Below are 18,191 nucleotides of genomic sequence, written 5' to 3' on the forward strand. Positions count from 1 at the left end.
GAGCATACATATTGTGTAAATGGGTTCCATTGCAGAAGGTTGCCTTTCAGTCCATTCCTTTGATCCCCAGGCCTTTCACAAGTGACCTGAGCCAACTCTGCTAACTTCTAATTTCTCAGTATGGAACAACCATTTGTGAAACACTTATTATGGGTTTGGCCCTATGATAAAACACATTATCCAGTCTTTACAAAATTATGAGATAGACTTTTTTATCCTGGTTCTCAAAGAAACTGAGTCTGAGGGTTAAGATTTCATATTTTGAACAAAGGCATACAGTAAATAAGTAGCAGGGCATAAATCTAAACTCTGACTTGCCTATTCCAGAAACTGCATCTATTGACGGAGTTCTTCATAGGTTTAAGTTGCTGTGCTAATGTTAAAGAGAATGTGGAGATCAATCCCTTGGGTCTTATAGTGAGTATGGGGAAAAAGTAGTTTACAACAACCTCAAAACAGGGCTGTAACATAATGGCTAAAAGTAGGTCAGGGTAGTATATCAAGAGAAAGAAGTGTTTATCCGGTTGGGCGAAATAGGGCATATTGTACCTCCCAGATGCACAACCCTGAGGATGTTTCCCTAACTAGTAGTTAAGCAGGGATGTGGGGGTGGAGCACAAGTGAGCAAAGACTAGATCACCTGGAGGTGTTTGGAAAGCAGCAGAATCAATTTGATAGGGAAAAAGGCATGCCCAAGATTTGGGTGCTCTCAGTCTGACTTTGTTGGTGGCTGTATGATTGGGAGACATTAAGTGGTTTTGAATAAAGAAATTATTATTCAGAGTCTACAAAGAAATTCTATAACTCTAGATCAACAATACACTAGTGTGATTTAAAAATGGGTAAAGAACTTGATAAATATTTCTAGAAAGAAGAATATGAACCAATATGTGAAAGATGTTCAAGATCACTAATCATCAAGGAAATAAGATATAATGTTATACTATTATAATAGATATTTTCAAAAATTTTTTTTGAAAAAATCAAATATTGATGAAGATAAAGAGAAACTAGGACACTTTAGCACTGTGAAATGAGATAATCATTATGGAAAGCAAAAAATTTAAAACATATCATGTGATCCATCAATCCTACTTTTAGGATTTCACCCAAAAATGGTGAAAGCAGGGACTTAAGTAGATATTTTTACACCCAAATTTATTTCAGAATTAATCATAACACCTTTAAAGTGTAGAAACAACCCAGTGTCCACTGATGGATGAAGGATAAATCATGGTGTCTACATTTCACTATGTACAAATGAAATTGTCTGCATAAGATCATTGTGTCTGGGGAGGAGGTAGCAATAGGGATACAGGGGATATTGGTGGTAGAAAATGTACACTGGTTGAGGGATGGGTGTTGGAACACTGTATAACTGAAACCCTATCACAAAAGCTTTGAACCTGTATCTCATGGTGATTCAATAAAAAATAAAATAAAATAACCACTGTATCACTGTATAACTGTCATCCCATTGCTCACCGATTTGCTCAAGTGGGCACCAGTAATGTCTCCATTATGAGACTTGTTAATTGTTTTTGGCATATCTAATATGCTACAGCTAGTTGCCAGGCTCTCCCATGCGGGCAAGATACTCTCGGTAGCTTGCCAAGCTGTCCAAGAGGGGCAGAGGAATTGAACCCGGGTTGGCCTCATGCAAGGCAAACACCCTACCCATTGGGCTATCGCTATTACGTAGAATAATAATATTATTTTGCATAGCCTTAAAAGGAAAGTAGGACTGAAGATAAGGTATAGAGATTAAGGTACTTGCCTTGCACATGGGGGACCTTAGTTTGATCAGCAGCACCATAGATGTCTCCCAAGCACTGCCAGAACTAATCCCTAATCACTGTTGAGTGTGGTTCCAAAACCAAAACAAAATATTAAAACTGGAGGTTATCAAAGGCGTAGGAATATAATGTAGAATGGTGATGGTCAGTGGCCAGGATCAAAACAAGGTCAGAAACAAGGGAATATTCTTTTTTTTTTTTTTTGATTTTTTTTTTGATTTTTTATTTTTTTTTATTATTATTAGTTTATTTTTAATTAGAGAGTCATCGTGAGGGTACAGTTACAGATCCATACATCTTTGTGCTCATGCTTCCCCCATACAAAGTTCAATAACCCATCCCTTCACCAGTGCCCATTCTCCACCACCCGTAAACCCAACATCCCTCCCCCCCTCCCCAGACCCGTCTCCCCCCACCCCACCCTGCCACTGTGGCAGGGAATTCCCTCTTGTTCTCTCTCTCTGATTAGGTGTTGTGGTTTGCAATAGAGGTGTTGAGTGGCCATTGTGTTCAGTCTCTAGTCTGTATTCCACCCGCCTCACCCTTCCCCCACATGTCCTCCAACCACATTTTACTTGGTGGTCCCTTCCCTGAGTTACCCAGAATGAGAGACCAGCCTCCAAGCCATGGAAATATTCTCCTGGTACTTATTTCTACTATTCTTGGGCGTTAGTATTATAGTCTATTATTCTATATTCCACAGATGAGTGCAATCTTTCTATATCTGTCTCTCTCTTTCTGACTCATTTCACTTAGCATGATACTTTCCATGTTGATCCACTTATATGCAAACGTCATGACCTCATTTTTTCTAACAGCTGCATAGTATTCCATTGTATAGATGTACCAGAGTTTCTTCAACCAGTCATCTGTTCTAGGGCACTCGGGTTTTTTCCAGATTCTGGCTATTGTAAACAGTGCTGCAGTGAACATATAAGTGCATATGTCACTTCGACTATACTTTTTGGCTTTTCTGGGATATATTCCCAGCAGTGGTATTGCTGGGTCAAATGGGAGTTCAACCTCTAGTTTTTTGAGAATCGTCCATACTGTTTTCCAAAAGGGCTGAACTAGCCGGCATTCCCACCAGCAGTGTAGAAGGGTCCCTTTCTCCCCACATCCTCTCCAACAGCGGTTGCTTTTGTTATTTTGGATGTGTGCTAGTCTCTGTGGTGTGAGGTGGTATCTCATGGTTGTTTTGATCTGCATCTCTCTGACGACTAGTGATGTAGAGCACTTTTTCATGTGCCTTTTGGCCATTCGTATCTCTTCCTTGGTAAAGTTTCTGTTCATTTCTTCGCCCCATTTTTTGATGGGGTTGGATGTTTTCTTCTTGTAGAGTTCAACCAGTGCTTTATATACCCTTGATATCAACCCCTTATCTGATGGGTATTGTGTAAATATCCTTTCCCATTCTGTAACAAGGGAATATTCTTTAATGAGTTCAGAGATTTAGTTTGCAAGATGAGAAGATTTCTGAAGGTAAATTGTATGTCAATGAGAATTACATAGCACTAATGCACTGTACACTTAAATATGGTTCAGATAGGGTCAGAGAGATAGTATGGTAGATAAGGTACTTGCCTTGCATGCAGCCAACCTGGGTTCAATCCCCAACATCCCACATATAATTTCCAGAGCTCTTCCAGGAGAGATCCCTGAGCACAGAGCCAGGTATGGCTCAAAATCAAAAAGTTAAAATGGTAAAATTACTTAAAATTTATGAGTATTTTTCACAATAAAATTTTTTAAATAAATATGAGCAACAGAACTAAACTTTAGTGTGTCTCACAATGGAGTCCACAATTGGTTTGAATAGAGATGAGGAAGAAAAATTAGAAGATTGTTCTGCCAAATAAAATGGCCTTGAGGCCCTGGACTAAGTGAAAATGACAGTAATAGAACGGAGAGAGAAATGCTAACACAGCCTAATCACCGAGCTATCATGACAGATTTTCTCATATTCCTTCATAAATAAGCTGCTACTCTTGGTTTAGGGTGCTTTTTGACATGCTATTTTCTTATTTACTATTGCTTTTGTCAGTTTTGTTTTAGACTATCGGTATCCAGGGAATTAGAATCCAGTTTACTTAAAATCTTTTATGTGTAGCATTCAGCAGTACAGACAGAAGCTTAGTAAATGCTCTCTTAAGAATATGTGATGTCTGGGAAGTAATAATTATAAAAAAAAATCGGTGCAATTTTGGCATATTTCCACAAGCGCAGTAGATGCTACAGGGTTTCACCTGTGTCTGAAACAACAGTTTTCAACCTTTTTACCATTGAATACCAATGAAATTAGAAATGTTTTGTAGAATTCTGGGGCAGGAAAAATGCCATTATTTACCATAGCATTTTACAATACAATAAAATTTATTTTAAAATACATTTAAAGGGGCTGGAGCGATAGTACAGCGGGTAGGGCGTTTGCCTTGCACGCGGCCGACCCGGGTTCGATCCCCGGCATCCCATATGGTCCCCCAAGCACCGCCAGGAGTAATTCCTGAGTGCAAAGCCAGGAGTAACCCCTGAGCATTGCTGGGTGTGACCCAAAAAGCAAAAAAAAAAAAAAAATAAAAAAAAAAAAAAATAAAATAAAATACATTTAAAATGCAACAAAATGACAATTTTATAATTATTTTACTTTAAAATAAGTAGAAACTGAGCAGAAAAAAAATCAATGAATAGAAAATCTTGAACTTTTGAGATACAATGTTTAATTCAAATAATACAAGTGCTAAACGGGGCTGGAGCGATAGCACAGCATGTAGGGCATTTGCCTTGCATGTGGCGGACCTAGGTTTGATTCCTCCGAGAGGTTTGGTCCCTCTCAGAGAGCCTGGCAAGCTACCGAGAGTATTCCGCCTGCATGGCAGAACTTGGCAAGCTACCCATGGCGTATTCAATATGTCAAAAACAGTAACAACAAGTCTCACAATGGAGGCTTTACTGGTGCCCACTCGAGCAAATTGATGAACAATGGGACAACAGTGCTACAGCGCTACAATACAAGTGCTAAATTAGCTGCTACTTTTCTAGGATATCTAGATCAAACTGGGGGACATCTGCATTCAAGGCAAACACTTAACCCCCTACACTATCTCTCTGGTCCCCTCTGGTTTTGTAACTTCTTCACAGATTGGCAGGAAATTTCTGTGAATTAGCAATAGTCTGTGGACTGGAGATTGGAAAGCACTGATCTTGAATATTTCGTTACTTTAGTAAATTTGAATCCCTGAACAATGCTGAAACGTAAATGAGCATTTGACTAATATGAAACTAATGTGCTCCTCAAATCTTTCTGTCCTTACAGCTTGTAGTCATTAGTGACCCCCACATCAAGGTTGACCCTAACTACTCAGTGTATGCTAAGGCCAAGGAACAGGGCTTCTTTGTGAGGAATCATGATGGAGGAGACTTTGAAGGGATATGCTGGCCTGGTAAGATAACCACATTATACACTGTTTCCTCTTATTTAGTCCCCATTAATGAAGGATTCATGGCCATCATTATCATTTCTTCTAAGTGTCTCTTAATGCATTCTGAAATCCTGTTTTTTTTTTTTATAATTTATTTTTTTTTAATTTATTTATTTTTAATTAGAGAATCACCGTGAGGGTACAGTTACAGATTTATACACTTTTGTGCTTATACTTCCCTCATACAAAGTTCGGGAACCTATCCCTTCACCAGTGCCCATTCTCCACCACCCGTAAACCCGGCGTCCCTCCCACCCTCCCCAATCCCATCTCCCCCCCACCCAACCCTGCCACTGTGGCAGGGCATTCCCTTCTGTTCTCTCTCTCTAATTAGCTCTTGTGGTTTGCAATAAAGGTGTTGAGTGGCCGCTGTGCTCAGTCTCTAGCCCTCATTCAGCCCGCAACTCCCTTCCCCCACATGGCCTTCGACTACAATGTAGTTGGTGATCGCTTCTCTGAGTTGCCCTTTCCCCGGAACGTGAGGCCAGCCGCGAAGCCATGGGGTCAACCTCCTGGTACTTATTTCTACAGTTCTTGGGTATTAGTCTCCCACTCTGATATTCTATATACCATAGATGAGTGCAGTCTTTCTATGTCTGTCTCTCTCTTTCTGACTCATTTCACTCAGCATGAAACTTTTCATGCCCATCCACTTAACTACAAAATTCTTGACTTCCTTTTTTTCTAACAGCTGCATAGTATTCCATTGTATAGATGTACCAAAGTTTCCTCAACCAGTCATCCGTTTTGGGGCATTCGGGTTTTTTCCAGATTCTGGCTATTGTAAACAGTGCTGCGATGAACATACATGTGCAGATGTTGTTTCGATTGTACTTTTTTGCCTCTCTGGGATATATTCCCAGCAGTGGTATTGCTGGGTCAAATGGGAGCTCAACCTCTAGTTTTCTGAGAATCGTCCATACTGTAATGCATTCTGAAATCCTTTTAAGAGCTGATATTGCTTTCTTTGTATGTTTCATAATGCCTGATGCAATCTGCCTTGTATACATTTGTCAATGAATGAATGAAAAATAAACTAGCAAAGCTCAGTGACAACCTAAGGAAATAAAAATTTTAAACCAGAAAATGAGAAAAAGGAGATGAAGAGAAAAAGAAAAAGAATCTAGCACTGTTCACCCATAATTTTACTTTCTCATCCTTTCATGAGTGACCTCAGTTATACCTTGGCAACTCTGGATTCTTCATTCCAGAAATTATTGGACTCTTGGTAGAAACTCAAGGATAAAAGGAAATCCCAACTCTATTATATCAGAGCCTCCCATAACAAATTCATGCACTCTAGAGTAGTGGTTTTCAACTTTTTTATACCGTGGAACAGTGAAAACAGGAGAAAAGGGAGCATATACACACTACCATTAATATTCATTGCAGCAAGCAGTGCTCTGCTCCACTCCTGCTGCATTCCACAACATGATTCAGGTGTCTCAGGGGCTAAACATCAATAATTGTTTTGCAGACAGGCAGAAAATTTTTCCAGAACAGCCCTAGATCATGGACCGGACCAGTGATTGGAAACCACTGCTAGAGAGAAACCTCATGCATTTTCCCCTCTGATTATACCACTTAGAAACATTTCTTTACTCTTTTTTAAGAAGAGAGGGCTCACTCAAGGATATCTCAGACTATATTAGACCTATAGTGAGGGACAGTTTGAGGTGGTTTTTTTTATCACTTATGGACATTTCTTCTGGACCTCTGGGTTGAAAGCATTGTGCCTGGAGATCGTCATTGCCTTCATCTGCTTCTCACCAGAGCATGCCTTGGTATCGGCTCTTACATACATACATTTTTTTTCCTGATATATATATAAGGTACCCATTGATAATCTAGTTTCCAAATAGGATGTTTTTGAAGTAACATATCCAGTCAGGACCACTGTTACTCACAAGTTGTCTGCTCTTCTGTCTCTACAGGTCTCTCCTCTTACCTGGATTTTACTGATCCCAAAGTCCGAGAGTGGTATTCAAGTCTCTTTGCTTTCTCTTTTTATCAGGTTTGTTGCCTTTTGTTTGGTTTTGGGGTCATGCCTGGCTAAGCTCGGGGTTTAACCCCGGTTATGTGCTCTTATAGCATTCCAGGACTCAAAAGCCAACATCTTACCCATTGTGTGATGTTTCCAGGTTCTGTTGCTTTTCTTTTTATCTTTCCTAGTTACTTGAAAGGCTGAAAGGGGGCAGGGTTTATTAAATAGAATTTCTATGCTTCATCCAGGAGCTATTGATAAATAACACATACATACTTGGATGTTGCCATAAGAATATTCATATGTATTACAAATTCAGAAAAACTTTCATTTTCACTTCTCATGATGAACTATGATATTTCAAGTTATATTTTCAAATTGTTGTATAAATACTGTTTAGACAATCATATTCTTTATTAAAGATAATTCAAATATATGTGAAAATATTTTACAAACTATGTATCATTACAAAAAGGTATAGGAGTTGCAGAGATAATACCGAGGTTAAGGCACTTGCCTTGCATGCTGCCAACCCTGGTTCAATCCCCAGCACCATATACAGTCTACTGAGCACCACCAGGCACGATTTCTGAGTATAAGACCCAGGAGTAAACACTGAGCACTGCAGGGTATGTCCCCCAAACAAACAAAAAAAAGGTATAAATTCTTCCAAATCCTATTTTGCTTATTTGTATCATTTATTTATTATATTAGGTAACATGATTATAATAATGTTAATATATTTTACATTTATATACAAAATTATTGCACCCCACTACCACCAAAGTGCCCAGGTCAGTCCAAGTCTATTCAATAAATTAATATTTTAAATCTTAGAAGAGCCAGAGAGTCAAATGTCAAATCATTGTTATAATTAATACAAATAAAATAATGTATGTCACTTATACTTCTATTAAAAAAAAATCCTGGTTTCATCCCTGCCATCACATATGGTTCCTCTGAGTACCACCAGGAGTGATCCCTGAGCACAGGCACAGAAATAGCTCCTGAGCATGCCTGGGCATGAAACATGCCCCCCAAACTTTTAAAAATTTTATTTTTTTACAAAGAGCCATAGGGACTAGGGATATAGTTCAATGGCAGAACACTTGCTTTGTATGATTGATCCCCAGCACTGCAATTGAAAGAAAAATAAACACTGGTGCAGTCATAGTCACATCTAAATAACTGTTTCAACCAGTTATGATGATGCTGAATATAATGTGTAGTATAAATTATTTGCTATATGCCAAGCATGTGATGTGTAATGTTTTATCTTCATAATAACCCTCTGATGTTCAGTAAGTAACAAGTAATCTGGAAGATAAGGAAATTGAGACCAAGAACAACTTTTTCCTATTTTTTTTTTGTGGTTTTTTTTTTTTGGTTTTTGGGTCACACCTGGCGATGCACAGGGGTTACTCCTGGCTCTGCACTCAGGAATTACTCCTGGCGGTGCTCAGGGGACCATATGGGATGCTGGGATTTGAACCTGGGTCGGCCGCGTGCAAGGCAAACGCCCTACCCGCTATGCTATCACTCCAGCCCCCCCTATTTTTTTTTAATTGAATCACCATGAGCTACACTTACAAAGCTTTCACATTTGAATTTCAGTCATACAATGATCGAACACCCATCCCTCCACCAGTGTATATTTTCCACCACCAATGCCCCCAGTATCCCTACCTTGCCCTGTCTCAACCTTTCCCCTGCCTCTCTGGCAGACAGTTTCCCTCTTACTCTCTCTACTTATGGGCATTATGGTTTGCAATATAGATAGTAAGAGGCCATCATGTTTGGTCCTTTATCTGTTTTCAGCACACATCTCGAATCCCGAGCAATCCCTCCAACCATCATTGACTCTGTAATCCCTTCTCTATCCCAGCTGCCTTCTCCCCCAGCTCATAAGACAGGTTGCCAACCTATGGAGCAATCTTCCTGACCCTGTCTCTACTGTCCTGGGATGTTAGTCTTATATTATGATATTTCATATTCCACAAATGAGTGCAGTCATTCTGTCTGTCCCTCTCTTTCTGACTCATTTCACTTAGCATGATACTCTCCATGACCATCTACTTATAATCAAATTTCATGACTTCATCTTTCCTAACAGCTGCATAGTATTCCATTGTGTAGGTGTACCAGAGTTTCTTTAACCAGTCATCTGTTCTCAGGCACTTGGGTTGTTTCCAGAGTCTGGCTATTGTGAACAGTGCTGCAATGAACATACAGGTGCAGATGTAATTTCTGCTGTGTCTTTTTGCACCCTCAAGATAATATTCCCAGAATGATATTTCTGGGTTATATGGAAGCTCAATTTCTAGTTTTTTAAGAAATGCCCATATTGTTTTCAAAAAAGGCTGGACCAGTCAGCATTCCCACCAGCAATGAGAGTCTCTTTCTCTCCACATCCACGTCAGCACTGGCACACATCAAAAAAAGCACTGTTCTTGCTTTTTTTGATGTGTGCCAGTCTCTGTGGTGTGAGATAATATCTCATTGTTGTTTTGATTTGCATCTACTTGATGATTAGCGACGTAGAACATTTTTTCATGTGCCTTTTGTCCATTTATATTTCTTTTTTGAGGAAGCTTCTGTTCATTTCTTCTCCCCATTTTTTGATGTTTTTTTTTCTTGTACAGTTCTACTAGTGTCTTGTATATCCTGGATATTAACCCCTTGTCAGAGGGGTATTGGGTAAATATTTTTTCCCATTCCGTGGCCTGTCTCTTTATTTTGGTCACTGTTTCTTCTGAGGTGCAGAAGTTTCTTAGTTTAATGTAGTCCTGTTTGTTTTGTTTGTTTCCACTTGCTTGGTCAGTGGTGTTTCGTCCTTAAAGATGCTTTTAGCTTCAGTGTCATGGAGGGTTCTGCCTACTTTTTCCTCTACGTACCTTGTGGATTCAGGTTTGATATTGTGGTCTTTAATCCACTTTGATCTGATTTTTTTGTGCCTGGCATTAGACAGAGGTTGGAGTTCATTTTTTCACAGGTAGCTGTCCAGTTTTCCCAGCACCACTTTTAGAGACCAGGAACAATTTTTAAAAGTTGGTAAGTTTATTTCCAACTTGCTGATTGGAGTACAGTAAATGGTGTATCCAAGATTAGAACTCAGGTCTGTTTATCTCCTAGACTGAACTCTTAATCCATAAACTCCCAGAGAACCACATATTAAGACAGAGAAAGCCAGTTAGAGCAAGAAATAAACAACATTTGAACCAGATCTCACCAGAACTTCCCTATTGTTAAGCTGCTTACAGACTCATTTAGCAGAATTGTTAATGGGAAACAAAATAAAACAAAACAAAACACCTTCTGTGTTACAAAGCTGAAAATACAGGAGAAGCATTCTGACATGACTTGCTTTTTAGGGATCTACTGACGTTCTCTACGTATGGAATGACATGAATGAGCCCTCTGTTTTTAGAGGACCAGAGCTAACTATGCAGAAGAATGCCATTCATCATGGCAATTGGGAGCACAGAGAACTTCACAACATCTATGGTTTTTATCAGGTATGGCATCCAGGAAGAAGCCAATCAAATCCATTTGCTCTGCCTTTTGGGCTGCTTTGTAATAATACTATACTGTTCATTTTTCCTTAAATGTCATTTTTGACCACAGGGATGATTACCAAGTTGTACCAGTATGAGGCTTTTTTGTTGTTGTTTTGTTTTTTGTTTTGAAATTTTATAAATATAATTTTTAACCTGATGCTTCTTCAAGTATGAGACTTTCTAAAAATTTCTCTTTTGCATCATTTTCTTCTATAATGAATTTGATTTATAATTTATAAATTTGTGAGATTAATAACATAGTAACATTTTACTTGGCAGGAGCATTAATAAGTAGCGTTGGGTACTATTCCAAAACACCTTTTCTTGAAGTAAGCAGTGTGTACACATACATAAATAAAGGCAATGAAAAAATTTTCTTTGCACATGTGTTGTATGCCCAAAGCTCAGGTTTGATCCCTGACACTGCATGGTCCCTCCAAGCACCCTGGGGAGAGGCCCACCACCTCCCACCCCTTCAGGCAATCTGGAGTGGTTGAATAGTCTCTGAGCACTGCCAGGTGTGAGCCCTTCAAAAAAAAGGGATTTGAGATTTCACAAATGTCTAAATATAGTAGTCACCGTCATTGTCACTGTCATCCCATTGCTCATCAGTTTGCTCAAGTGGGCACCAGTAACGTCTCCATTGTGAGATTTGTTGTTACTGTTTTTGGCATATCGAATACGCCACAGGTAGTTTGCCAGGGTCTGCCATGCGGGCGAGATACTCTCGGTAGCTTGTCGGGCTCTCCGAGAGGGGCAGAGAATCAAACCCCGGTCGGCTGCATGCAAGGTGAACGTCCTACCCGCTGTGCTCCAGCTCAAATATAGTAGAAAGTCTTATATTAATACCAAAGGAATAAGATACAGTAAATATTAATGTTTTTGTAAATAGAATATATTATTTGTTATATATTATATTTAGTAAATATATTTTACTATATATAAGATACAGTAAATATTACAATATACAATTCTAGTAAATATACTTTTAAGTGTAGAAAGTCTTCCTTAAGTATTTAGCTTTCTCAAAGATGATGATATAATTGCCTTTCAGTTGCCACTCACACCAAGAAGACTTAGAAGTCATTTATTTTTATTTATACCTACGTTCTTGGTTATTTTAAGACTATACCTACATTCCTAAGGTCTTTCCACCAGTTGTTATTTTCCAGTGGGAGCTCCTGACTAGATACAGCATAGTTTTTATAGTATATGTTTCCTTCTCTAATAGTACTCTACTTTAACCTCAACTTGTTTTAGAGAGTTTATTATATTATTATTATGCCTAAATAAGTTAGGCAAGTCATTTAGTGTCACTAAATTTGTTTTTGGGGGGGTTTTATTAGTGAAATCTGTTTCTCAGAAGGAGTTAGGAGATCAGTGATTTTTCACTACCAATCTGTATTACTGGTACTAATATGTAGATAAAAAAGTTTGAAAATCACTGGCATAGATTATATGAGAAAATCTTATAAGATTTCTAACAATATTAAGAACAACATAGCTGCCACCTTATTTTACATTATTTTATTGCTATATTAATGAATTTTTTCTGTTATTCTCACAGAGGAGTTTCTAATTCTTTCATTACATCATGAAAATTATTAAATGGATCTACATTAATATTTTACATTCCCATCCACCACTTCTTTTTAGCATGCTAAATAATCTTATAGGAGATGTTCATCCAAACAATGCTTTAACCCCATAATCTCCTTGAAATGTTTATCCTTTGATTTTATAGCAAATGGCCACTGCAGAAGGACTAATAAAAAGATCTAAAGGAAGGGAGAGACCTTTTGTTCTTGCACGTTCTTTCTTTGCTGGATCACAGAAGTATGGTAAGGGATGGTTCCTGTGATGAGACTAAAAACATAAGTTAATAACCCATTTTATTAGACTAATGTATATAGTGCTACTCTCTCAATGCCTTATTTTTCGGTAACCATTGTAGGCTTTAGATATAGAGAATGCTGTGTCCTAAAATAAGTATGTTGTCACTCGGAAGAACAAACTGGTTTACTTAGATAGAATAAGTCAATTTTAATAAAATTTAATTACTTGTTTTCCACTGAAGAAATTCCCACTTAGATGTTGGAAGAATAATTTGGAATATCTGCTTGCTGGGATGGACATCTGTGATCCTGTCTCTGATTTATCAAAACCAGGAGGAATATGCTTTAACACATTCCTTTAACCACCTGTTCCACTTGGCTTAAAATATGGCTTAAAATAGACCTGGCTTTTGCTGTGGTCGGGTCATCTATAACTGTATCAGGTTTACTAGCTAATGCAGATCCAATTCAACTTAACCATCTGTGGCAAGAAGGTTATTTTAAGTACCTTGGCCTTGGGCAGAGCTTAGGTCCTAGTTTGAAAAGTCCAGCCTTTACAGAACCTTTGAATAATTAGGTTTACTGCTTCATCCTATAGTACTCTAGAAAAGAACAAACTATTGTCAGCTCAGACAAATATTCATATTCAGAGACACTTTTGTCCCTAAAACAAAAAGGAAAATCCAAGTATATAATAACTAGGGAATAGTTATGAAAGTATAGTATGATACTCTATTATAAGGCTACTTAAAATTACTCTTTGAAGGGCTGGAGTGATAGCACAGCGGGTAGGGCGTTTGCCTTGCACGAGGCCGACCCGGGTTCAAATCCCAGCATCCCATATGGTCCCCTGAGCACCGCCAGGAGTAATTCCTGAGTGCAGAGCCAGGAGTAACCCCTGTGCATAACTGGGTGTGACCCAAAAAGAAAAAAATTACTATTTGATAATAATTATAGTAGAAAATTTTTGTGATATCAGGATAAGAAGAAGCACAGGATGCCTAGATGTATATATTCCTAGTCTTAATTAAAATGTGTAATATATTTGTAGTAATAAAAATTAACTATCTTATCTTGATCATGAGTGATTTTCTATTTTCACTCTATCTCTGTTTTTCTGATCATCTACATATATTATTTAAACAATTAAAATAAATAACAAATTTAAAAGATAAACTATAAATAACTGTTAAAAATATAAAAGATGTACATACTGAGGAATCTTTCATCTTTTAAATATTTGCCCATTGCCTAGCCACCAGTGTTCTGTGTAAAACTATCAGTTTTGTCCCAAAGTATGTTGAATGAACCATTGTAGAGAACACCATGGTATTCTTTTAAGCTAAGATCAACAGCCAGAGAGCTTCTAACTAAACAATCAAAAGAAGTTAAAAATATCTGCATGTTTACATGAACTTTTATTCTTTATGAGAATATTGTCATTTGGCATTCAAAATAATTATATAGATATTTCACTGGAAGTCAAGGAGAAATTGTTATAGTAATGTTTTAAAAGAATAGTCCCTTGAAAATAATTTTCTTTGCTGGTCATAGTACAGCCTAAAATTCCTAAGAAAGATAAAAATATATTTACCAAAAGTATTTTGGTAGACTATAAGACAAAAATATTACTGAAATAATCTAGACTTAGTAAAGTAGGATTTTTTCCCTTTCATGGCCTCCTGTAGAGCTATATAATTTATCTTCATAAATTTATATCAACTAGAACAGAACAATTCAATGAGGCCTCCTTAATGGGTCCACAGTTGAAAATCACTGAAATGGAGCAGGGAGGTACAGCATGAGATTAGAGGCCAAGAAGAAGAGTGGGGTAGGGATGCAGGAAGGAAACAAGGTCTAAAAGTCTGAAGGGGCCCTGGTCAGACAAAGGTTGAGAAACACAGAATTAAACAATGAATTAGATCACAGACTTTACAGTTTGACCGTTTGGGCTTAAATCCTGTCTCTACCACTCAGTAATAGTATGACTCTAGGTAAAATATAATATTCTCTGTTTGTCACATTTGCCCCCTCTGTAAAATGGAATTAAACACACTTACCTGATAATATTGTTTTGATTATTAAGTGGATTAATCCAAGAAAATAGTGTAACTGTCTCAGTAAAGGCTAAATAAATATTAACACATTATGCTACCATTATATCTTCCCTATATTACCTGTATCTACTCTATCCACTCCCTCAATTTATAGACTTTTAGAGATGGAGAGTAGGCATATAAATAAGTGGAACAGATTAGAAGATAGGTCAACACATCTATCACCAATTAATTTGCATCCAAGTCACCAAGACAGCTCAAGGGAGAGGGTTTTTCTTTCAATAATGGTGTTGGAACAACTGAATATTCATGTAGAAGAGGGTGGTAACTTGACCTTTCATATCATATTTAAAAGGAACTAAAGAGGGGCTGGAGCATTAGCACAGCAGGTAGGGTGTTTGCCTTACATGTGGCCGACCCGGTGATTCCCAGCATCCCATCTGGTCCCCTGAGCACCGCCAGGAGTAATTTCTGAGTGCATGAGCCAGGAGTAACCCCTGTGCATTTGTCGGGTGTGACCCAAAAAGAAAAAAAAAAAAAAAAGAAAGAAAGGGACTAAAGATTGGATGCAGTCCTAAATTATGTAAGTAAAAACAAAGGTAAATTATAAAACAAAGTACACCTTTGTGACTTTGAGACAAGTAAAGATTACTTACAACATGAAAACCATAAGCCATAAAAGAAAAAGTAATAAGTCGAGCTTCATCAATCAGAATTTGTATATATTAAGATTAAATATATGTCTTCCATAATGTTTATTACAAATGAGTAAGGTGCATACATATGAAATTTAATGCATAAACTTACTTATAGTTTTTTTTAATTACTTTATAACTGGTGACCTAGGTGCTGTATGGACAGGGGACAACAGAGCAGAATGGAGTTACCTGAAAATTTCCATCCCAATGTTACTCACTCTCAGCATTACTGGGATCTCTTTTTGTGGAGGTAAGATGATGTCCTCAGGCTTGAAGTGAAGGAATTATATATCTTGCTTAAGAGCAGAACATTAAATTCCACCTAATTCTAAATTCTAGTTATCTGTCTTTCTTAGTTCTCTTATATTTTTAAGGTATATTTTAACAAGAGATTCTGATAGCAAAGATTTTAAATAAGAGATTTTTATGCTCTATTATTTTCCTTCTCTTTGAAAGGTACAAAATTCCTTATCCCCTAGCCCCCAAACAGATTTAGTCAGGCATTTTGCAACTGGGGGATTATCTGAGTTTTGGAACATACAGGAATGTTGATCTCACAGGAAAACTTCTGACCTTTTGACAGGAAAAAAATATTTACAGAACCTATTTTCAGATCCACAGCCTGGGTTTTTAAGAGATACAGCACAATTTGAGGCCACAGTTTTATTTTGTCATTTGAGTTTTATGTAGCTGTAAGAATTATTTGGAAGTAGCCTGGTTTCCTCACTCAGCTTTCCTTTGACTCATCAGCTGATGTAGGTGGCTTCATTGGGAATCCAGAGGTTGAGCTGCTAGTGCGTTGGTATCAGGCTGGAGCCTACCAGCCCTTCTTCCGTGGACATGCCACAAACAACACTGAGAGGCGGGAACCATGGCTCTTTGGGCAGGAACCTACTCGGCTCATCCGAGAAGCCATCAGAGCTCGCTACACCCTTCTGCCCTACCTGTATTCTCTGTTCTACCATGCACATGTGTCTTCTCAACCTGTCATGAGGTAAAAAGCTTCATCAATTAGGGCCCCAGCAACAAGGCTGTGCCAGATTCCCCTCAGCTTCTAGGGATGAAGTTAATAATTAAGCAGTGATTTAAAGAGAGGAAGCCATGTGCTTAATCAAGTACAATCACCACAATGAGTATTAAACATGATCAGGGTGATGGCTATTGAAATCACAGAAGATGAAACTAGATCCCTTGCCATTTTGTGATTCATGTTAATATTTGATAGAAAAACAGTGAAGAAGTTTTTCAAAAAAAAAGTGAATGTTACCTCAATGAACTCAGTATTTATCCTAGGAATAAACCCTTAGGTTTAAAGACTGCTGAGGGTAAACCATTCCAGGATTGATGTAAACATTTTTTTTTTCTGGTATATAAGTTACATTTTCATTCTATTTTGAAGGCAGAATATTACACACACACACACACACACACACACACACACACACACACACACTTTCTAAGTTACAGAATAATATAAATAGAGAAACCAAGATTTCTACTTCCTATCTCTGGCTCAGATCAGAATCATCTGAAACTTTTTTTTTCCCCAATCTAGATTGAAAAAGAAAATGCACAGAGATTCTAGGAGCCAGAGAGGTAGCTAAATGGGCTAAGCACATGCTTTGCAATGCAGGATGTCTATGTTCAGTCCCTGGCACCATGTGGTATCTCAAGCACTGTCAGGAGCCACACCTGAGCAATGAACTAGGAGTAATCCCTCAGCATGATCATATGTGGCCCCCAAATGAAGCTATACAGATTCTAAGATCGTACCTCCAAGCCTATTTTGACTCTCCTGAGATAGTTTCCATGAGTTTATATTTGTTGGACATTTCCCTAGTGCTTTTGACACTAGCCAAGTTTACTGAAGCCATTAATTCATTACCATTTGTTTAGTAGAAATAGAATATATTATTACAAAGGCTAGTGAATTCAGGGAAAATAGGTTTCTTTTCTTTTCTCTTTTTTTTTTTTTTTTTTTTTTTGCTTTTTGGGTCACACCCAGCTGTGCACAGGGGTTCCTCCTGGCTCTGCACTCCGGAATTACTTCTCGAGGTGCTCAGGGGACCATATGGGATGCTGGGAATCAAACCCAGGTCGGCCGTGTGCAAGGCAAACGCCCTACCTGCTGTGCTATCGCTTCAGCCCTATAGGCTTCTTTTATGGGGTAAAAATACCTCCCATGAAATTAACAAAATTACTAGAACTATAAATTGATATGCATATTAATGAACAGTCTCACAATGGAGACGTTACTGGAGCCCACTCAAGCAAATAGATGAACAACGGGACGACAGTGCTACACGCTATACATAGATATAGAAATGGGTGGGTTGTTTCAGTTTTAGGTTACACTGAGTGACGATCGAAGGCTATCCCTTGCCCAGTGCTGAGGAACAGGGGCATTTCAGGGGCCTTGCAGTGATAGGGATCAAACCTGGGCCTTCTACCTATAAAGCATGCACTCAGCCTGTTGAGAGATCTCTCCTGCCTCAATTTTGTTATTTTCATTAATCCCAAGTGCCACCTAGATCATTGTAAACAATAACAATTTTGAAAAAGCATTCACAAGTTTCTCAACTTTCAAAAGATGTTTCCAGCTTGAAAACAACAACAACAAATAAGCCAGTTCTTTTAATTTAAATTGGTAATGATTAAGAATACATGAAAAATAGTGACAGCATGGAGAACAGCACAGATCTAAACATCACTATTAAAATGTTTTTGCAAACATTTGATTTGTTTGATGTGAAAAATGTGAAGCACTTGTACTTGGATGAAGGAC

At 38.0% G+C, this 18,191-nt stretch overlaps 1 protein-coding gene across 2 annotated transcripts in view; it reads left to right on the plus strand.

Annotated features, from left to right (window-relative positions):
* The window catches only part of GANC (glucosidase alpha, neutral C), a 75,069-nt gene that overhangs the window by 29,927 nt on the left and 26,951 nt on the right, over positions 1-18,191 (plus strand). For both annotated transcript variants that reach the window (XR_008629198.1, XM_055131269.1), the window contains exons 12-17: positions 5,110-5,236; positions 7,210-7,289; positions 10,631-10,774; positions 12,561-12,657; positions 15,555-15,656; positions 16,157-16,400. Coding sequence is in view for 1 of the 2 variants with exons in the window: in XM_055131269.1 (XP_054987244.1) it covers positions 5,110-5,236; positions 7,210-7,289; positions 10,631-10,774; positions 12,561-12,657; positions 15,555-15,656; positions 16,157-16,400 (794 nt within the window). In the remaining variant the exon portion in view is untranslated. The remainder of the gene's footprint in view (positions 1-5,109; positions 5,237-7,209; positions 7,290-10,630; positions 10,775-12,560; positions 12,658-15,554; positions 15,657-16,156; positions 16,401-18,191) is intronic.

The sequence above is a fragment of the Sorex araneus genome, chromosome 3, assembly GCF_027595985.1.
Source record: "Sorex araneus isolate mSorAra2 chromosome 3, mSorAra2.pri, whole genome shotgun sequence".
Lineage (NCBI taxonomy): Eukaryota > Metazoa > Chordata > Mammalia > Eulipotyphla > Soricidae > Sorex > Sorex araneus.